The sequence below is a fragment of the Puntigrus tetrazona genome, chromosome 19, assembly GCF_018831695.1.
Source record: "Puntigrus tetrazona isolate hp1 chromosome 19, ASM1883169v1, whole genome shotgun sequence".
NCBI classification, from domain to species: Eukaryota; Metazoa; Chordata; class Actinopteri; order Cypriniformes; family Cyprinidae; genus Puntigrus; species Puntigrus tetrazona.
This window is the reverse complement of record NC_056717.1, coordinates 7,234,595-7,257,448: the sequence shown is the minus strand read 5'-3', so window position 1 is coordinate 7,257,448 and position 22,854 is coordinate 7,234,595. Positions and strand designations below refer to the sequence as shown.

Sequence of the window (22,854 nt, the reverse complement as noted above, 5' to 3'; positions counted from 1 at the left end):
TGTGTTCCAACAGAAATATTACATAACCTTCCTATATTATATAACCTCTACATTCAAAAACAAGTGCAGCACACGATTCCCTTGTACTCCTTTATAGTAATTGCTTACATACATACACAGCCAAGGCCTTTTTAAAATGCCCCGTGCACAGATACTGTATGAGCCCATACTGCTGTAATCCATTGAAAGTGCGGAGCTCAACACTCTATTGGCTGAAATCCAAGGTAGTTTTTAAATCAATACTCCTTTGAAAATGTTTTTCCCCTCTTGAGCTGCTTAAGGATTTCTAGCACATATATAATGATTTTGCTGCTGGACATAAGTGATTTCTATTGATCTTCTAATGAATTTCCAGCAGAAGGTGAATACTACTGCATAATTGATAATAATGCTGACCGAAAGCTCACGTTTGAGAAAGGAAGATGGCTCCTGGCTAAATATTGTTATGGAAAACTGCTAACGCACAGGGAATACAAACTTTGTTCATTCTGTAGGCATTCATAAATGTTTTAATACTGTTATATAGATGGAGCTTCCTGAAAATCTCAATTGCCCAGGTTCTGGATGCGAAACGGGATTTATGCATATTTTCCCGTCGCCATGGGATCAAAGCGTAGATTTGGGTCGAGGGGTTTGGTTTATTAGTTCGCGCGCACCTATGCTTCTTATCAATCTATTTCAGATTACATATGCAAACGCGGCACCAAATATCTCGCTACAACAGTAACGCAATTGCGCTTACAACTGTTTCCTTTCGGCTGCCATTTTAATATCTGAAATATCGTCGCTTGGTTAATACCTGTGGCTTCCTGAAGAAAAGACGAGGGCAAAATGAAAGCAGAGATGATTTCTTTATTTGATTCCACTTTGATACACACACGCGCTTATTCGGTTAGCTTTAGCAAATGCTGGAAGAAAAGCACAAGGCAGATCTCTGCAGGAATGGAAGTAAAAAGACACCTCAATGGCTTTTGGATTCAAGGGCACGCTTTTCATTACACCCTCTTTATTTCACAACAATCTGTTTGAGGGGAAGGCGGCGAAATTAACGCAAACAGAATTCAGTCGCAGCACGACTCCGACTGCTGGAAAAACAAACACATGCATGAGAAAATCGAGTTACGGTTCAGCATCGATGTTTTACTCTAATGCCTGTTTTATTGTGGGGCTGAGCGAACTACTGTATATCACAAAAGTTGAAGTTGAATGATGACCCATTCCGGTTTTGAATATTCAGCTTTTCTCAATAGTCCGTCATGGCTACGCTAAAAGCAGATTTGCTACAGTGGCTTAGAGAGCAGCGATAACGCTGAAGAGTGACGGTAACCTTGAAGAGTCCTTCGAGACTTTAGAGAAAGTCACTGAAACGCGAGGCATTGTGGGAACGCCAAGGCATTCAGCCAATTAGAGGCGAGAATCTCCTCAGGCAGCCCGGACCCAATCCCTCTCCCTTAGGGATCGCTCTCTCTCTCCTCCCTTTGCTCAGTCTCTCTCGGCCTCAGTCGCTCTCCCTCCCTTGACTCTTTTCCATCTCCTTCCTATTCCAATGCGGTTTGGCTCTTAGTCTTAAACTCTATTAACTCTGCCTTATTTTATGCCTGTTCTTTACAACAGAGAGGCACAGATTGAGAGGGGTCAATCAGAGTTGAGCCCGTACGGCTGGGAAGGAGAAACTTTTCTATTTCAATTCAAAGGTCTTTGTGGAAAGGAGTTTCACTTTGAAATGCTGATTCAGTGGCCTCTGTAGGCCTGGAGTTATTGAGCTCCTTTAGGACCTGAGGAACATTATTGAAAATTGCACAACGTCTTTAAAATCCTCTGGCAGGATGTGACACGTAGGGTTATGAGTGTAAAAGAGCAACTTGGTGTTATGGAAAAATACACCAGCATAGGGAATGTTCAGGCTCATATCGTATTTACCTATTCCACAGTGACAATGGGCTCTTTCACATAGACTTTGGTGTAAATTGCACCGAATTTTATTCCTGTCAGAGATCTTGTGTGAGAAGGTGCTGCGGTTGAAGTGTCTTTATACCTCTCAAGCTAGATATGCTGTTCAACGGTTTATATTGGCAACTTGTTTTGGGAAATAACTGGGAAATAAGAATAACTGAAAGTTTTAGCTGAACTACATTTATCAACGGCAGTACAGCAGAATATTTTGGGGAATATTAAGGTAAATGCTACTGTTTAGTTATGCAAATTAGATTGTATTCTAGTTTACTTCTATTTATTCAAATGTAGACTACTGTTTGAAAGTATGGAGTAACTGGGGATGATATTTTTAATTATTATCAAGGACGCATTAAATTGATGAAATTGATTTACTGACATGTACTGTTAATAAATGCAGTTTGAACTACACAAAGAAACTTGAAAAAATATATTGGAGTTTACACAAAAACAATAAGCTGCACAGATGTTTTTGACCTAGCTTTTCAATTAAATAAATTCAAGCCTTGGTGAGAATTTGAAATAAAAAAAAGAAAACAAGATAATACAATTAAACTAAATAAAATTAAATAATAATGAGGAGTTTATATGTTTAGTCTCGCTGTACATTCAATCAAAAACCTGATTATCTGATTAATTAGAAATGTCTGTCTTATTTGACCATACAATGAAAGTCAAAGGTTACCAAAACAAGGTTACCTTCTGATCTACAACACCTTGTGTTCAACAGAAGAAAGAAAATTAATACAGGTTTTGAACAACTTGAGGTTGAGTAAAAGATGACAGAATTTTACTGCCTTTTTAAATAGCTTGACTCAGTCTACTTTTAGCCTGCTATCTTAAGTACACTGACAGTAGTTTAACTGCTTTAAATGTGTCTTACCTTAGCAAGCTAGTTTTACAATAGCTTTCCCAACAGTCAAACCAAAAATTCCAGACACCTTTAACATTTCTCACATTATGAAAGTTTATTTTCAACAGTTTAGAAGATATGACAAGAGCTCAGAATTAAACTGTCAGCATGAATTAATCTTGATAATATCAGATAACTTTGGTAGAAAGGTATGTAACAGATTACAGTCAACCTAAAATGATTCAGACAACTGTTAGTATGAGATTAAGATGTTCCATCACCTCCCAGATATGCTCAGTCGGGGTTAGATCTGGACTTTGCGGTGGCCAGAGCTTTTTTGCATTGTGTTTGGTTCCATTATCATGCTAAAATATGAAACGACGGCCCATGAGCTTCCTGGCTGACGGCAGCATCTGACTCTGGAGAACTTCCACTCACAGTTCATAGTTCCATCAATGAAATGTAGTTTGCCTAGTCCACTAGCTGCCCTACACCCCCACAGCATAACATTGCCCCCTCCATTATTTACAGTAGGAGTAAGACACTGGGGCTTCAAGGCTTCTCCTTTGGTCCTCCACACATTTACTCTCATCACTCCAAAGGACTGACTTCCGAAATTCTGTAGACTTATCGATATGTTCTTCAGCAAACTGGAGGAGGCGTCGTCTTTGATTTCGAGGGTGTCTTCTGGGGCATTCTTCTGGGGTCATTCAGCCTGTTGCGAATGGTTTGAGCACACAGTTCTGTGTCAGTGGCCTTTTTGACTTCAGCAGCAATTTTTTTAGCAGAAATCTTTCTGTTTTTCTTCGCTAACTGTTTAATAAGTCTGTCTGTTCTGGCTGTCGTCTTTTTCTTTCTTCCACGGCCAGGCAAATTCTTCACCTCGCCAGTCTCTCTGAATTTCTTTACAATGGAAAAGACCGTCCCTTTAGGCATATCTAATCTTTTAGCTATATTTCTAATTGAAAAGCCCTGCTTGTTGAATTTAACTACCTTTATTCTCAAATCAGTTGATCTTTCATTGGTTTTAGCCATCCTTGTGTTAGACTGTGTCGAAAATAAATTGGTTGACCTACATAAGTTAGGTATTTCTTGGTCCCAAATCCACAATAAAACACTTTTTAGGCATAATAAGTCACAGTTTGCTTTATTTTGCTATCTTCACTTATTGTCCTGCACCCACTATACTGTATGTCTGGTGTCTGAATAATTTTTGGTTTGACTGTATGCTACTTGGAGAGACATTATGAATTTATGCCTTCACATACTTCTCCATGGACAGAAAAAAAACAAAGGTTTCCTTTCTCCGTCCAAAACCCTGTCTTCCCCCATGACTTGTGGCACACTGGAGCAGGATTTTCTTACTGAAACAAAGAAGAAAAATGCTTGAATATGAAAAATGCAGTCTGTCGTCCCATGTGCTGTAGCCTCTAGTACCATTTTTAAACAACAATAATAAACAAATGTCTTGGATATGGTATGCAGCAATACATCACTCAGACAGTAATTGAACACGCTATGTATTACTTACATGTAAGTTAACAACACGGGGTGTAGTTCGGTGGGTGTCAGTATGTGTTTATATGCAGAGTCATTACGGGTGACTTATGCGTTGCTTGTGCAAGCAGAACTCGTGTTGTAGAAAACATTTTGTCCTTCTCTCTGTTGATGGAGAGCAGGGAGGAAGTTTGGCCCTGAAGGTCCCTTCATTCTGCTCCAGTAGCGCTGCATGGGCTTCATGTACTGAGTGGTAAGATCAAGCAGAAGAGACTGCTTTTGAGTTAGGTTTGATCGTGGATCACCTCTGGGCAGATCAACACATAAACAACAACCAGTGAGAAAGGCCCCGCACTTCGACTGCAGCATCGCTCTTTCTCTTTTCCACTGGTTAGGTAGCTCTCCCAGTCTCTAGTATTGCGGGGTTTGTATAAATACTCAAAGTGTGAAAGAGAAGTGACATTTTCAAAGCGAACAGGTGCCGATCGTGGCCTTTCATCGCTTGTCTGTTCTCGGGAAGCTTTGAAGGCTTTCAGATTTATTGACTTTGCTCTCCGTCCCGGTTTGTACATGTTGTTCTTACGGTTTTGGAGTTTTTCCATCAGTCTGGTGTAGTGTTTATTCGTGCGCTGCAGGCCACCGGTGGAACACAATAACACGCAGCGCATCCTAGCGTGGGAGCAGCCAGTAACTGTTAGGCTAGACGACTGACTAATACCTACGTCTCATTATGGACTTGTTGTGTAAGCCGTGCAACGTGGTGCGAGGTCGTCCGAGAGCTCGGTCATGCGCTTCCATCCGCAAACATGGGCACTCAACTGACCCCGCGGAGAATATTTAATGCTTGTAAGAATAGCAGTGTGCTGATATGGATAAAAACGAGGCGGTCCAGTTGATTTTGAGGGTAAGGAAGAATTCGACTGTCCTCAGTTAAAGGGCAAGAGTTGGAACATGAACATACTTGTGAAAAAGAAGTGCATTTTAGTATACCTATTATGGATTTAATCGGTGGTGTTTCTAGTTTTGGATATAAATTGATATAAGTTGTAGACAGCTTTCTTTTTGTTGTCTGTTTTAGGCTACCTACTCTACTTTTTACCCCTAAAGAGTTCATATTAGTACATAAAGCTTAGTAGGCCCTTTTGAGACGGTACAGGCCTGGTGTGACTGTTGGTTTTCTTTCTAAACAGTTGAAAGGAAAACACGTGACAGGAAAAAAAAATATTCTCAGGGTGGTACATGGTAATCTACATTGAGATAAAATAACGCATATTGTTAATGGTGTTTTACTACTGTTCATACAGGAAAAAAAAATTCTAGTGCCATCCATGGACATAATATACTTCAGAATAATAAGCAAAAATGTGAACAATGCAATGTTTTCTGCCTGTATTTTTACTGTATAAAAAAAATACTTTCTAACTGTATTTTAAAATGTTCATAAAATTTAAAAAGCTGACCTTTATAGGACTTAAGGATCTTCAGGATCTTTATTTATAATTTCATAATTATTTAAATTGCATTAAATATGGTTAAAATGTACTGCCGAAATGCATTGACAAACAATTATGACAAATTTATAGTATTATATTATGTCAACCAAAAACTTTTATTTTGGATACAATTAATCATTTGAGAGCGCTAATATAATAATAATAATAATAATTACATGTACATATATTATGTCAACAAAAACTTTTAATCATGATGAATTGTTTAACTAGTATATATGCTTTTTAAAAACTGTAGTACAACTGCATGTTCAACACAATTAAGCACACTTCTTTTTCACAAGGGCATCCTTTCTTCTGTGGAACTGTTTTTTGGCGTGGCAAGCAGGGACAGATGCCACACGGCCCGGCAATCTGACATTGTGCTAAAGCAACAGCTGCATCATGGCGCCCTTGGGATTTGACACTAACCTTGAAAGATATCCCTTACTTTCCCAGAGTCTCCTCCTGTACGGTAGCTTGTTGGTTATCGCCCAAAAACTGCATCTGCACAGTAGCGCACATCAAAACACCGCAGCGGTAGCAAAGCAGCAGAACAGCCTGTGGGTTTGGCAAGGCCTGTCTGACCAACTCACTTCAGCCCGCCTTTTATCCGGCCGTTTACTGTAAACACACAAACACAAACAGAGAGGAGCTCGGCTTCAGTGGGAATGGGTAATGATGCTGGTGTGTGTATGGACTGCTGTCAGCGGTGAGCGGCAGATCGCACAGCATAGCCAAAGTATCCTCACAGGAAACACTGCTCAGATCTCAGGCCCTAATGCCTCGTACTGGATTATAGAGCGTGCGAAGGAACGCCAAGCAGCCTCTGCAGAGAGCTATTCTGGAGAAAACCAAATCGTGTTTATGCAGGCATGCTGCGTTGAGCTGTATCAACTTATCTATTTATATAAACAATTTCTGGGAGTCAACTGTGAAGGAGTTTATAGTCAGCTGTAACAGAGCACTGCTTTTTGACTTTCAGCTGCATCTGCTTTTGGTATGTCAGGGACGATTTATAATCAGCGGGTCATTATAAACCAAAATAAACCCCAAAATGCCCATCAGGGTTTCGATACGAAATTGCTGTCAAATGTGGCTTCTCTTTGTTGAGTTTGTTGCCTCGTTTTAGCCTTGTGGGACATACTGGAAACTGAAAAAAGCAATATGATCTATCTATATATCTATCTATCTATCTATGTATCTATCTATCTATCTATATATCTATCTGTCTATCTATCTATCTATCTGTCTGTCTATCTATCTATCTATCTATCTATCTGTCTGTCTATCTGTCTGTCTGTCTGATCTGTCTGTCTATCTGTCTATCTTTATCTATCTATCTATCTATCTATCTATCTCTATGTCTGTCTGTCTGTCTGTCTTTGATCTATCTATCTATCTATCTATCTATCTATCTATCTATCTATCTATCTATCTATCTATCTGTCTGTCTGTCTATCTATCTATCTATCTATCTATCTATCTATCTATCTATCTATCTATCTATCTATCTATCTGTCTATCTGTCTGTCTATCTGTCTGTCTGTCTTTGATCTATCTATCTATCTATCTATCTATCTATCTATCTGTCTGTCTGTCTGTCTGTGATCTATCTATCTATCTATCTATCTATCTATCTATCTATCTATCTATCTATCTATCTATCTATAAATAACTATTGAAATAAAAAAAATATACAATTACAAAAAAACTATGACATGAAGTATAGAAATGAAATACTGTGAAATATAGATCTTGGGAAAATATTGTTTTGGCGACTAATCTAAAATAAAACTAACTTGTTAAATAACAAAAAAAAATAAAAATTCTGAATGAATTCATTAATGAATGGATAAATTAATTCATAACAAAACTACTACAACCTGTAATAATTAGAAATAAAAATAGAATGTAAAAATATAAAAATAAAAGCTAATTCAACATTATAATACATGCAATAACATTAATTAAATTGTAACAGTACATATAGTATAATAGTAACTATATTAACTATTATAGTAACTATTTGTTTTTATATATTTTAATATAAATAATAAAATAATCAAAATTACCACAATCTAAACTAAATTTACATTAAAAAAACAGAAACTAAAAATAAATAAATAAATGCAAAATCAACATATTAATGCATATTACAACAGTACATAAATAGTATATAATAGTAGTGTTTAACCACAGTGGTTATTGTGGTTAAAACAAAACTAAAAAAAAATTAACATGTTTTATTTAAGTAAATTATATGCACAAATCGCGGCTGTGTAAAAATATAGTTATAGAGCCATTATGCAAAACACTTGACCTCTGATTGTCCAATCAGAATTGAGCATTTGAAAGCACCGTGTAATTAGCATGCTTAATGACTACAGTAAACATCTGAACTAGATTTCCAACGGTGTTACAAGTCATGATTTTTAATAAAAACAGTCTGCGTATCTGTGTAATTCAATTTTGATTCAGATATTGAGGCGAGTTAGCTTCAGGTGGTTATAAAAGGAAAAGCTCAGGGGAAATAACAAGCCCAGTGACCGCAGCAAAACACAGAGGCACAGTACACCCCATGCCAGCTTTAAAAATGGACATGAGCTCGACTGCATATTACACAGCCATAATGAAGCCATGAAAAGCGCCCTGAAGTGCATTCCACGCATTTGCTTACTGTCAGTGTGTAATGAAGACAATAACAAAGCTAGTCAGTGCAATACTCCTGCTTATTTATGCATTCAAAAGACACTGAACTGATAGGAACAGCACGACCGGGCAAAAACATGCATTAATATAAACAACGCGCTGTGCTTTTAGATATAAAAATGCAAATCAGTTGCGTGCGGCAATCGTCAGCCTCGAACAATTTAGCAAATGTGTGTTTTTGCGCTACATTGCGTTTGAAAATGTTTGTCCCCGGTTTTGATGGCAGCGTATGATTACATGTGATCTTTAGGGTGGTAATTCAACAGAGTGCGTCCTCCGTGATTTCGCAGTTCGTGTGTCACTGACCCACATGCGGAGCAGAGCAGTCTGCACTCGGTTAGAAAACATTATCAGTGACATGCTAATGGCAGCTGCAGGCTATGTAGCGAACACCAGCAAAACCAAAATGTATATTCCAGTTAAATGATTTATTTTAAGCTCAAACCGAGCGCATTTAGTGTGTATACAGACTCGGAGGAACTCAACAACCTCTAAAAGTGTTTGGAAAGTGTTTGTTTCTTCTGGGTTTTGGGTTTCGAAACTAACCCACAACATAAGGAATCCTTCTGGAGACCTACGGATAACGGGGTAAAGCTATTTACAGCTTGTTCGACTGTAAATTCTCAGTCATAAGGACCTCAAGTGCATTCAGATGTGTGTTGTTTGCTGTGGCGGGGTTGTGCGTGTGGATGGGTTGGAGGCTCACTCATTTGAAGTCATTTGAGGATGATTGAAGGCAGTTCGGAACAAAGGAGGCTTCAGAAAATAACCAAGCATCAAAGCTGATGCTCAAACGCAGTGTATTAAGCAAAAAGGGATATAATAACTGCTGTACAAGAATGGAGGAGCTGGCAAATGAAAGTCTTGAGTGCACTGAAGGAACATATGGAGATGAGTGGGGTCTGGCACGAGCTGGGATGCGTGACCCACTTTTTTGCAATGAAAGCGAAGAAAAGCAACAGTTTGAATGCATGTAATCCTGATATGACATAATAAGCTTGCATTAAATGCTACGTTGGGAGTATTGAAGAATATCTACGGTACAAGCACTTTAAGATCAGTTAAGGAAGCAGTACTGATGTGGCTAATACTGTCTGACTGGATTCTTTGCACAGTCCGTGACGGCGTAACTGATACGGTGGTGAATCCTGTGAGAAAGTTGGCATGGAGAGAAACTGCATCAAATTAGTCTAAAATCTATTATTCATGAGGCTAAGCTCATTCCGCACAAATTACTGGTGTTGATCGCAGTGACAGAAACGCTATAGCCACAAATGAACAACTTTACTTACTTTAGCCATCGTATGGACAACACTGATACAAAAACACCAAAATAAAGCAAAGTTCTGTCATTAAACTCTAATAGGTCCAAGGTCAGGGTGTTATCATTAAGTCGTTATTCACATGATGCAGCTGATTTTTATTTTTTTAATTAAATTTTTTTTATACATGCTCAACATTCAAATACTTGGCTAGTGCTTGCGTAAGAAACCCTCCAGCTTCCCCAACTCCACCTGTACAGGGTGGATCTGCTACAAAGTAGTTTCCTGCAGCAGCAAGTATTGGTTCTCAACAGCAGCAGTGTAGAAGATATATCCGCCAAGAGTCCGCAATGAGTTGTCATGACAGAAATAGGTTAGATTTAAATTTTGATGCTAATTAAATAAAGGGAATACATTTGTTTAACTGACACTTCATTAAGCCCCAGCTTATAAATGTTACCGTCCGATCATAGGGCCAGTTTACAGTCATTTTTTGGCTGATCTTATTGTTCTTTTCAGACACTAAATTGATGGGATATATTTAAATTAATCCCGCAACATGCTTCACTAAGGTTTAGAGTAGTCGTGCTATTTGTGCCATTATTTTGGTTACACAACCTAAAAATAAACAATATAATAATAATAATAATAATAATAATACTGTATACTGTTATATAATATAATATAACATATTAAAATTATTCATATATAAGAAACAGCCGTTACAGTATATATTATACTAAGTGTTCCATCATCCATCAAGTTCTCCATCAGCTTGAGTTAAACTACACCTGCATGTAGGTTGACATCACTTGATGCCCCCCATGCAGAACAGATGGGCCATCTGTGAAAATGTTGTTTCGGACCCATGCTGCGCACCCGACTATATTTGACATCGAAAGAGCATCGCGCAAGATTACAGAACTCACAGCACTGAAAAATACGACACCTGTAACTTTTACCTGAGAGCCTCTTAGCAGAGAAATACCTCAAGTATCTCTGAGCTCTCATCAATTACGGCAGCGCGTGAGAGCTCTTACTGTGGCTCAAAGCACAGGCGGATGAGACTGAAACTGGGAAGTTGTACTTTTCCAAGCGGTGACTAATAAGTGATTTGCTAGCCGAAAGGATTCCGAGTGGACGTGTTCGAGTTATCAGTCTCCCGGTTATGGCTAGACTGTTTTCCCCTGTGATCAGCACTGAGTTCCTGCTGAGCGTGGGATGATTTGTGCCAAGAAAATGATCGAGGCGTTGGCGTATGTAACGTAATATTTGTTGCCAGAAGCAAATAAATAACGGCATACATTATACATTTTCACTTACTTGAACGTACACACTTAAAAGACGCGCCAACCTTCGTTGAACTCTACAAAGGCTTTGTCTTTCCAACTACTGTGATTAAACTACTATCTAGTGAACTGCATTTCAGTTTGAGAGGAATGTGCAACGCAGACACAATCTATCAAGTGCAAATTCATAATATTCCCAAGGAGTCTGCGCTTGGAAGGAGGGGGATGTGCTCTTGTTCACCATCTTGGGTTTTAATGTGCATCAGATTCACCAAAAGCAAATAAACGTTAACGCACAAAACCGCCCACCAGCCCAGACTAAGGGGTTCGCATATTTGGTTGTCGAAGACGAATAAGTGAATGTCTTACCTGGACCCAAAAGTGCAAACGGGGGAGGTGAGGGGGACAACGACTCAATGGTGAAGCTCAGCGCAGACATACGGTGAATATGAACACCAGCTAATGGAACAAAATAAAGCGGTGGTGAAAAAAGAGAGAGAGAGAGAGAGAGAGAGAGAGAGAGACAACTCTGTCTCCCCCTCCCCTTGCAGCCTCCTTCGTTTCTCTCCATCCCTATGGCACAAAGATAGAAGCACAGCCACAGACAAGCTAATCTCAACTAAGGACAGCATCAGCAAGAACTGAACGCCAACGGATGGGAAACGAACTACATTTCATTACAGGCTAATCGCAGTCATCTAAACCTACCGTAGTGCGAGTATATGTTCGAGTCGGTACGTGTGGGTCGCTCTCTCACTCCCTCACTCGTTCTGTCTTCCTCTCCGTCTGCCTCGCTCTGGCTGCGTCCAGACATGACTGGGGCTGATTTAGGTCACCGCGTCTGTCTGGCTGAGCTCGCCTCAGCTGCCGCGTCGCCATTTCTGCTCGCCTCTGCCCTGCCCTCTGGACAAGGACTAGGTCTAGGACCCAAAGCCACCTTAACCTTGGAGCGGAGCAGCCACTTTGGCCGGTCGCTGCGAATGGGAACGCAGACGGGCCCGGTTGACTGGACGTCTTGCGTGGGACAGGTTTACGACTGGATGGACAGGTGACGCACTGGAATCCAAGTTTTTAGCGCCCACTTCTCAGCCTGGGAACCCGGTCTGGTATCGGCAAACGATGGCGCAAACAACCCCCCAAAAAATCACCGGGCTCGATTCTCCAAATTTTCTGTCTACAAATGAGACCGACGTTAATTCCAAGTCGCTCGACTCAAGAGTTCGTCTTCTTTTTTGGCTCTACTCTCTGCCCCAATGAAAACGATCCTTCAACGGCGAAAAGGAGCAGAGCGACGGTATTTCGAGAGGAAGTGCTCGGCTCCTGTGCCTCCCCGAAACAAGCCAGTAGACTGCAGCTGTGAGCTCCTGTGCCTCCACTCTAGTCGTCTGGCTGTGCCGCAGTGCGTCTGGGAGGAAAAAAAGACTCTACGTCTGTAGCCGGAGCGCTGCCACTCGCCTAAAACCATTGCCGTGACACAGCAATCAGCTGACTTGTGTCAGCAGAATGATGCGTCATCGTTTGCTGAGCAGAAGGGATGCTGGGAAGTTTTTTGGTGTGACGTACCACCTTAAAACCCTGTCTTAATACTTGTCTTAAGTTCTGGAGAATAACAGCAGCGCTATTTATTAATGAACGGGAAATTGTATGAAACAAAGAATGCATCTAGTTTGCTCTTCACCCACCTTTATGTTCTTTCTGTTTTTGTTCTCCACTAACTTCCCTGTCTTCCAAACTTCCTCTTTGCCGCTCTGTTTTTCTGCTTCTCTGTCCCCTGTGAAGTGCATAAATGAAATGAAAATGTCTTCTAAGTTTCCAGTTTCCAGCATGAAAAGGGTCTCTCATCCTTCAAATGTCACATTCTCCACTGATGGAACAAACACAGACACACAAACTCACTCACATGCCCACCCTCCCCCCGTTTGGCTTTTCATATTTGTGCCATGGCATTCACAGTCTCTTTGTCATGGTACAGGTACACCTTTGCGGTCCTTTGTCTGCACATGGCTGTTGTAATTAGCATAAATGTAATGTCTTTGTCCTCAAATCCATATGGTTGAGCCAGTTAAGGGAGAGACAGTAAAAAGGGAGCCATTAAGTGAGTGATCTGCTTTCTCCATCTCCAACACTGATGCCCTGCCGACTGCAATTGTGAAAACAATCATTGTTTGGAGTCCAAGAAAAACACTTCTCTATTTCTCCACATTTCACCAGGCTCACTCTGTTAAGACAACAACAACAAAACACATAACGACAACTACTTATTATTGGAATGAATGCACTTAGGTAACCGAATGCTTGTTTACAGGCACTTAATTGCATGTTAATTGCCATTTAATTTAAAACATATTACACTTTGCAAATCTTTATATGTAATTTCATAATTAAAACTGCCAGACAAGCTTTTTTTGCTAAAATTAAATGTAATTATTTAATTTCTATTGGTTGATATCTTAATAGCCATTTTATTCTGATGGGTCCACAACATACTACAAACTGATTACTGATAACTTATTCTACTGACCTTAAACATACCCTAAATGTCTACTCTGAGAGTTGCAAATAAATAAGAATTAGTTTACATGTAGTTAACCTGTAGTTACAGAGTTACTTCTAGTTAGTAGAATATCTGAAATAGACTATTACAATAAAATGTAACCTTTTAACTTTAAGTATAATATCAAACAAAATCATAATCAACTTTGCGTGTGCTTTAGAATGTCACATTATGTGTATTTCTTGTATTAGAGTACTAAGGTGTGCTAAGAAACAGTCATGAAAGTCCACTCTCTTTAAGTGCACTTAAAGTGTTGGACACCCTTTTCAATGCAGTGAGCTGGGAATGGAGCTTTTAAGATTTAAAAAGGACAGAAAACACCATTAAAGTAGCCCGTGTGACTCGTGTGCTATTATGAGATCTCTTAAGCCATATTATAGATTTGTTTGAGGAACAGACAGAGGTTTAATTGGATATTCCGATTACTGTTAACTTCTACAAAAAGATCACTAACTCCAGAATTAGATCGGTTTCATTTGTTAACAGATCTTGCAGTTTTGTGATGTGAATCAACTGATTCGGTGTAAAAGGTCAGATGAGCAAGAACGATTCTTTCACGAATCCATTTACTTCCTGTTAATTCCTTCATGAACTCTGCCATTCAGAACTCGGGCTTTATGATCATTTATGGTGCTCTCGCCTGCTTTTTGAAGCTTGAAAGCTCCTGTCTCTATTCATTGCGATTGCATGGAAAAGAGCGTCCAGTGGATTGTTTCAAATGTCCTCTTTTGTGTTCAGCGTGTGAAAGTAAGTCTGACCGAAAAGGGTCAGTGATGACCCTATTTATTTACAGCTCTCTGAATTCCTTGAAACCTTTTTATTGGATCTACACATTAAAATTTGTGTGTGTGTGTGTGTGTGTGTGTGTGTGTGTGTGTGTGTGTGTGTGTGTGTGTGTGTGTGATACAGCACCTGTTCAATCAGTGATGCATCCTCTTTAACTCCAACAGACAGGAAAATGGACTTGAGCCTGCCAACAAACACACACACACACACACACACACAAGCCAAGAGTCAGGTGAAACCACAACCTGACTGGACAAAACCTCCATTGAAGTACAAGGCTAAACACGCCACTCCAATAATCACTCAAAACATACTTCACGTTTGGTGCAAACCTTGAGCCAAATTCTATATGTTTGAATGCAGAGTGGCCATTCACTTTTCATAACTGTATAAATTTAGCCATTCTATCCTCACTCGCTTTGCTGTCCCCAACAGCATTTCCTTCTCCTGTTATTTAAAAGCACAGACCGCTCACAATAACCCAGGGAAAATCTTCTTCTCAAGGTTGCTTGCAAAACATAAACAGAACCTTTCTACGAGTGAATGCACTCTGTTCATCAAAACACTTTTTGTTGCCTCCAGAGCAGCAACAAAACATTTGGTTCGCTATTTAGTTGAGAAAATCATTCTCAGAAGGTGCTGTTGAATTTGATGTTTTGCGCCCCATACATGCAGCAACATTAAAAGAAACATAATACCTAACGGTTTCGAGAAAAAAAAGCGTGATAGAAAGAAAAGACACAAGATTTATAACCTTGAGTAAAAGCTGCAGCGTTTACTAAATAAGAGATCAAGTTTAAGCTGCCCGGAGACAAAAGAGAGAGAGAGAGAGAGAGAGAGAGAGAAAGATAGAGAGAGAGAAAGAGAGAGAGAGAGAGAGAAAATTCTAATTAATTTGGTGTTAATTCTCAGTATATTCTCATTTACAGTAAGGCACTGATTGTATTACTTTACTAAAATATAACAATAATTCTTAGAAGGCAACGATGTAAATCCAAAGCTGCAATGATATAGAAACACTTTACAATTCGAACAATATATAATTAATTTTCACATTATAATAAGTCAAGGATTATGAGAATTGCGGGGGAGCGTTTAATTATCATGCGAATAACAGCGCAATGCACAAATCTTAATCTTTCGTTTAATTCCTTGCATCTTTTTTCCTTCGTTTTTAAAGCGAAATAAAACTTTTGACAGGTTTTGTGATTCGCCCAACTAATAAATACCATGTAGCTGAAAATAAATGAACTGAAATAAACACGTCTCTGGATGAACGGCGACACTGGTGTCATCATGCCGGTTGGTCTTTAATTAGCATCACTTCAGTTTAAAGTCCAACGGTTGGTAACACTTTAAACAAATGAACAGGATTATATCTCCACTGAATCTTTCCAACAAACGCTGTTCCGTTTATCGGCCTCTTTATCGAGCAAGTTCATCTGCTCATAATTTACATGAAACCACTTCCGTGTATAGGTGGCGAAGCGATGCTATCGAGATAAACGTTCCTGTTCTTGAAAGCTCTTTGGAAGCACGTGAAACCTGGAAGAGGGGGCGTGTCTTTGGCCGCCGTTCCTGATGTACTATGCTATGGGGCTCACTCCTGAACTCGTGTCCTTACCTCGGCGTTCTGCTCCGGGCTGGACGATTGGCTTGTGACCGTTTTGGCCGTTCGCTGCGAGTTATCTGGGTGACCTCACCGCAAACAGGTTCCCACTAAAGCGAGAGAAAGACATCTGGGTGACCTTTCGGCGCAGGTTTTCGAGCGGGGCTGTGAGAACTTAAAGCTTTGCAGATGGCAAACACGACTTTAAAGGCCAAAAGGAATACCTGCTGGGGTAAGGTTGGACAGTTTCAGTCGAACAGGGGCTCAGCCTGCTCCCGCACGCGCTCACACACACACACACACACACAAAGGCTCCATTGTGCGCAGAGAGGCTGGAGAAATTAGCCTGGTAATGAGGAAGGCAGCAAGGATGGGACAGAAAGAATGTAATGAATAACTCAGAGGCACGTTCCTCCATCTGACCTACCGTCTACACTGTCCCTCGCCCCAGTTCATCTTTCTGGCAACTGCAGGAAGAGCTCATTTTCATAAACCCTCTATAAAACCCGAGCCATCTGATCGACATCTATGCAAATCCATCAATATTTGTTTGTGTGTGTGTGTGTGTGTTTGAGATGGGCTGCGGGACTGATGAGGATGTCCCCGCGTTCTCGTCCACCGTGTAGTTCAGCTCCGCCGGGCTAGGACCGGAGAGATCATGTCGTTTCTTGTCTGGATGTGTTTTGAGAGCAAACAGTCGGGATTTCCATGGCAACACTAAGCCAAGCTTGAGGAGCGGGGTTTGGATTGAACACCGTGGTAGTGAGGAGTGAATGAGTGAAGCGAGCGCGCCGCGTCGCCAGACCTTTACTGTAGCTTCTCGTTTCAGCCTGTGAGAGCAAATACTGTCATTACGAGTGGATTTGTCCATTTCTGATCCTTCTGCCGAAGCTCAGTTTGTGACAGCAATCGCACAAGGGTTTTATCCCGTGGGACTGTTTTCTAAAATGACACCCCAGGTGAATAGGGTTTAAAAAAAAATGATTGCAGATTTCCATAGTTGATTGATTACATTGCAATTTAATTTTTTTCTCTGAAATGTTATGTTAAAATATGCAACTGAGGAGGTATTTAATTAAATATGCAGCAATTTGTATACATTTATGATATTTGTTACAGGTTGTTTTTTTTATTTTAGTGCCGTCGAGGGATTAATCACGATTAATTACATCCAAAATAAAAGTTTTTCTTTACTTAAAGATATGCATGTGCAATGTGTAGATTTATTATGTATATGTACACACACACGCATGTAAACATTTCAGAAAGAGTATGTTAGTTGTATATATTTACTATATTTATTTCCAGTCTAAATTATATAACATAAATATATATGTATTTTGCAAATAAATATTTACATGTATTTAAATATAGATATATGAATACATGTAAATATGTATTTGCAAAATACACACTGTATGTGTGTGTGTCTATAATAAATATACAAACGAAAAACTTTTGCAAATAAATCATTTGACAGCACATCTCCAGATTATCACTATTATTATTATCACTATCATTATTATAGAAAAAAATTAATTTAGGAATAAAAAAGTACATGGTATAAAAATAATATTTTCTGTACAAGGCATACATCGCCAGTAGGACAAGGATACGAATGTTTCGCCTCAAAGGCCTTCTTAAAACAAAAACAAAATTATATAACTATAATCTAGAAAAAAAACGTAACTATACAATACAATAAACACTAAAATAAAATGTCCATCTATTTCCACTTCCACTAGAAACAACATGCTTTGAAAAGCCAACTAGTTCAAAACCTCAGTGTTAAAAAAAACAGCACGGCCTTAAACTGTCTCAAACAACGCAGCAGCTGATATAAAGCACCTGTTGCGGTTACCCGGATTATAAACAAATGAAAATATGCGAGTTTTACAATCGATTCAGGCAGCGCTCACCTTTGACTCACCTGGAGAAAATAGCATTTGTGTGGCCTGTAGCGCTCCTGTTGAGGTGTAACCGCTAAAGTAAATAATCGTAAGTGCAGCAGGGTGGCCATCTGTCTCAGTGATGAGACACGATAAGGTGAGCCCGGGCGCATGCTCTCCCAGCACACCTGTTTAAACAGTCGAGAGCGTTTGATTACTGTATTCAAAATCATAAGGCCTCAGCTCTGCCTTAGAGAGTCTCGTGCACGCCATCTACTTTAAAAGGTTAACCATTTTTCAAACTCGGGACACCTCACCCATGAGGTCACCGAACCATTGATTTCAGTTACATCGATTCGGGGGTTTAGGAAGCCGCTATCTGCTTAGCAGCAGTGTGAGAGCGGACTCGAGATGCTCGCCTTTTGTTGTTATGTTCTATTCGCCATAGATGACTTGATTACGTAATGCATATTCGGATCTGTTTTATCTGGTTAAACAGTTATTCGGAGCGGGCGCTTTCTGTGTGGAATAAGGGCTAATGTTTTCGGCCTTATTTTGGCTCTACTACGCCATCTAGAGTAATAAACGGGGGCGGCTTTAAACAGAGTCATGATGCCAAGCGCTGTTTCTTCACCTCTTGCGTTTGACTGTTTGCTGTGTGACTGCGTTCTGGTATCAGCTTCATTCCAGTAGCTAGAAATGCACAGTTGGGAAGAGTTTGATAAATACAACGGGCTGTTTAAGAAACATGCCTACAGATCGCTAAAAATAGGCTATCCATATATATATATATATATATATATATATATATATATATATATATATATATATATATATATATATATATGTGTTATTTGAAATCCGCCGAAAAGAGCGCGAGCTCCCAACACAAACAAGAGCATGCTGCCTTTGAATGGAGAAGCGCGTGGCATGTGGGCGCGCGCTGTCTTTGTGTGTAAAAAAGCGCACCGCGCCGCGTACGTCTAATATTAATTATGATTTCGCTTTGTTTTTTTTTGTTTTTTAGCGAAATTATATTCGTGTCGCAATTCAACGCCGTAAATAGCAATCCGCAGACGATTTGTGCAAGTCAAAGGAAAAAGGCTTAATTGCGAAAAGATGGATTTATCAATCCTTGGATTTAATCCGCGTTATCGCTCGTAATCGAACATTAGAATTGCTTATCCTAACTTAGGCACCCCTGCCAAATTCTGCCTGCGATCTAGGAAAGGGGGAGTACATAATGCGCCTTTAAAACTAAGTTTGCAGTGTAGATGGAATGAGGTCAGACAGAAAGCTTCTCATTGCACGCGCCGATTATTATTAGATACTATATTCAGCCAATGGACTGCGACGGGGCGTGGCTCTGGCCGAGGATAGGCTAGTGACAGCAGCTGATTGGCTGGATTCTCTTTCCTTTATACCTTCGGAAAAGGATAAATCCTTGCGAGGCGGTTTAGCAGAAGTATTGAAAGTTGTGAAGGGTGATAGGAAGCTCAGAGCATGAAAAAGTGCAGTCGCCTAAACCTACCGCATGGTCATACGACAAACTATGCTGAAGACACTTGTCCGTTTCCACTGAACGGCTTCAGATACTTCGCGTCCAGAGCGCACTCTGGGTTCGTTTTCAGTCGAACCGGCAGTTGAACGGCAGACTGTTGATTTTGACGACATTGCCGGGACTTGACAGAGCTCCTGACGGGAGGATATGCGCCTTTGTGGACGGCGCGCTGAACCAAGAGACAGTCAGCGGCGGCAGCAACTTTGTTTCCAACACTGACTAAAACCACACCGCGAAGAAGAAACTCTTAGCGCTCCCCGAGCTGCAGCACGTGTAGGATTTTCGTGCGCAATTAAAAGTTAAGACTGTTGCGGTGAGTGCATGGGCACAGACCTGGCTATGGTGGAGCAGACGCACATGAGCAACAACAGCGACGCGCTCCCCGGCGATTCCACCGATTCTGGGGAGATGGACCTAGACATGGACGCCTCCCCGACTCCCGGCTCTCCAAACTCGGCTGGGGATAAAATGGACATCGCCTGGTGCAAAACCCCATCGGGGCACATCAAGAGGCCGATGAACGCGTTCATGGTCTGGTCGCAGATAGAGAGGCGCAAGATCATGGAGCAGTCGCCGGACATGCACAACGCGGAGATCTCCAAGAGACTCGGCAAGCGCTGGAAACTTTTGAAAGACAGCGACAAGATCCCCTTCATCCGCGAGGCCGAACGGCTGCGGCTCAAGCACATGGCAGACTATCCAGACTACAAATATCGACCTCGGAAGAAGGTGAAGTCATCCAGCGGCAAGAGCGCGGAGAAGGCGGAGCGCGTGAGCGGCAGCCCCGGCGCGAAGTCTGCCTCCAAGAAGAGCTCCAAAACTCTCAGCAGGACGCACAGAAAGTCCGCGGCGCTGGAGCTGACCTCCCACTCCGTGCCGGCCGACCACCACGCTCTCTACAAGTCCAGGTCGGCGTCCGCGGCCAAACAGATCCCCGAGAAAGCAGCAAAGCGCGGGCACGCGTTCGGGGGATGCAGCTCTGATAGCAGCCCGCCCTCCGTCGCCGTGCCGGCCAGTCCCACTCTGAGCAGCTCGGCGGAATCCAGCGACCCGCTGAGCCTCTACGAGGACGGGCTCGCGAGCGGAAAGGAAGACGCGGAGCCCGCCGCGCGCTTCAAGTACACCCGCGCGCCGTCCCCGACGCCCTCCGCCTCGCACTCGTCCTCCTCGCAGTCGTCCTCTTCGGACGAGGAGTTCGAGGACGAGCTGGCGGACCCCAGCCCCGGCTTTGACAGCTTCAGCACCTTTGGCACCGCGCCTCTGGACAGAGATTTGGAGTTCAACTTTGAGTCCGGCTCCGGCTCGCACTTTGAGTTCCCCGACTACTGCACCCCAGAGGTGAGCGAGTTGATATTAGGGGACTGGCTCGAATCGACGATATCCAACTTGGTGTTCACTTACTGAGCGCTGGTTGCGAATGGACAGATTGAGAAAATGACCGGAGGGCTGCAAAAAAAAATAATCCTCCGAGACGAGTCAGACGACGAGTCAACGACGTGATTCCTCGTGTTTATCATGCATCAGATACTGTGGGTTCTCATTATCCACTGACAAGAGTGCAGATGAAAGTGCTTAGCTTGCTCGTTTGGTGCTGGAAGGAGGCGCGCTTTTGGACGCGGGCGATGGGGGGTCATCGCGCGGTGGCGAGTTCCCGCCGCGCGCCCTCCTCGACTTTAAAAAGGGACGTTTTTAAACGGAAGACAAGTCTGGTCGCATACGCTTGATTCGATGGAGGTACTGAACGGAGAGCGCGCGAGCGAGCGAGCGCGCGACTCGTTCCGTGCGCTCGCGGTTGTTTACCAGAACCGTGTGTTAGACCAGCATCGCATGCTTTCATTACGATTTAAGGCTGTTGAGAAGCGAAACTGGTGTCGATTCGTCGAAACCGAACGGCAGCGCCGCACGAGACGCAAAAACAAACACAATCACCAGCTTTCCTGTCGCCATGACATCAGGATTCAGACGCAACTCAGATGATTCGACTCTTTACACTACAAATCAGGACCAAAATTCATCCGAGGAGCGTTTTCCCTCTCTCCTTCTCTCTCTATCTGCCTTTTACTTTTTCATCCTCGTAACTTTTCGGCGCTGGCATTTTTTATATCGATGTATTTATAACGGCCAAACATTGCTCCTCTCCTCCCCTCCGTCGCTCGTGTTCTAGTCAGTCTGTTGTGTGTGTGTGTGTGTGTGTGTGTGTAGGCTACACACGCACATGTCCGTCTGTCTCGCGGAAGGGCTAGACTCGTTTCGTATTATTTAATTGATGACCTCTCACGTGGAACGGAGATTAAATGTTTCATTATTTTCTGAGTGTATTTTTGTACAAAATCTATCGAGGGGGTGTCAATCGGTGAATATCGCTGTTTGGATTTCCGATTTTTAAAGCCAGGGGGTTGGGTTGTCTCCAAAAATCTGCCCCCTAAACATGTTTACAGTGTCAATCCACAGGCTTCTTAAAGAGACAGTATCTGCATTTCCACGACCAATCGTCTTTAGCCTACGATGCGCGCGCTGAGCGAGCTTGTATGTAGCTGCAGCAGCGACAGCTGCGATTTATCGCGTCCTTATTGGGGATACTGTACTTTTTTGAATACCGATTTCTTTGTGCTTTTATAGTGACACGTTTCGGTTTGAACCACTGGATGGAATTACAGATACGGTCGAAATGCCTATAATTCACGAACAATGAAGTACGTCTTCACTCCATAATTGTACAAGGATATTTAATCTTTTCTACTTGTTGGCTAAATGTAGCTAATTGTTTTAGTATATTATGGCATGGCGAATAGCATTTTGTATTTCTGAATTCAGGTTTATGTAGAGCAGTTGTGTTTAAGGCAGAGGATCAACATGAAGATTTCTATGTACATTGAGTGTAAAATAAGTAAAAGATTGCGTGTTTATGTCTGACGATGATATATCATGACAGGAACGAGAACATATATCTTTATACATCCCTATGTTTAAGAGTGTTGTTCATGACTTTTGGAATATATAGATATGTTTTATTGTTTCATTTTGTGCAATATGCTGTGTACAATATCGTTTTGTCTTGCCATACCATATCTCAACATTTGAGTAGTGAACTCAAAAGCCAGCCAATTGTGTCAAGTCACTGCCTGTCAGACCTCTGTACAGAACTTTGTCTTTTTCCAAGAAGGAAATAAAATCAGCTGGAACTGAACGTCAGTTGCACGACTTTTTCTCTTCGTATTGTATTTCTTTGATTCTACACTGCACACAGCTGAACGGTAATAATTCTGCACCATATGCATTTCTAAGAGCAGCACTGCCCCACCAAGGTACAGTGCAGTAATTACGGCAACACTTCAAGAGAAAATGGCTTCATGACTTTCTTCAGATCCATTCGTTATCACGCTCTGATTCACCACAGAG

At 41.5% G+C, this 22,854-nt stretch overlaps 1 protein-coding gene and 1 long non-coding RNA gene across 9 annotated transcripts; one reads left to right on the top strand and one right to left on the bottom strand.

Annotated features, from left to right (window-relative positions):
* Positions 1 to 837: 837 nt before the first annotated feature.
* On the bottom strand, positions 838 to 17,393 carry LOC122323953. Of its 8 annotated transcripts, none has more exons than XR_006247078.1 (6): positions 16,021 to 17,364; positions 14,523 to 14,580; positions 12,739 to 12,827; positions 11,765 to 12,655; positions 11,426 to 11,515; positions 838 to 6,417 (listed from the first exon to the last, which is right to left on the bottom strand). It is a non-coding gene; the product is annotated as an uncharacterized LOC122323953 (long non-coding RNA). The 8 variants fall into 8 exon arrangements; XR_006247083.1 differs by lacking the exon at positions 11,426 to 11,515 and having other exon boundaries at positions 838 to 4,170; positions 4,338 to 6,417; XR_006247080.1 differs by lacking the exon at positions 11,426 to 11,515 and having other exon boundaries at positions 16,021 to 16,115; positions 16,230 to 17,362.
* Positions 17,394 to 18,765: 1,372 nt separating this feature from the next.
* Positions 18,766 to 22,642, top strand: sox4a (SRY-box transcription factor 4a). Its single transcript, XM_043217946.1, has one exon. It carries the CDS (start codon positions 19,777 to 19,779, stop codon positions 20,857 to 20,859), a length of 1,083 nt encoding a protein of 360 aa, XP_043073881.1. The 5' UTR covers positions 18,766 to 19,776; the 3' UTR covers positions 20,860 to 22,642.
* The last annotated feature ends 212 nt before the right edge of the window (positions 22,643 to 22,854 follow it).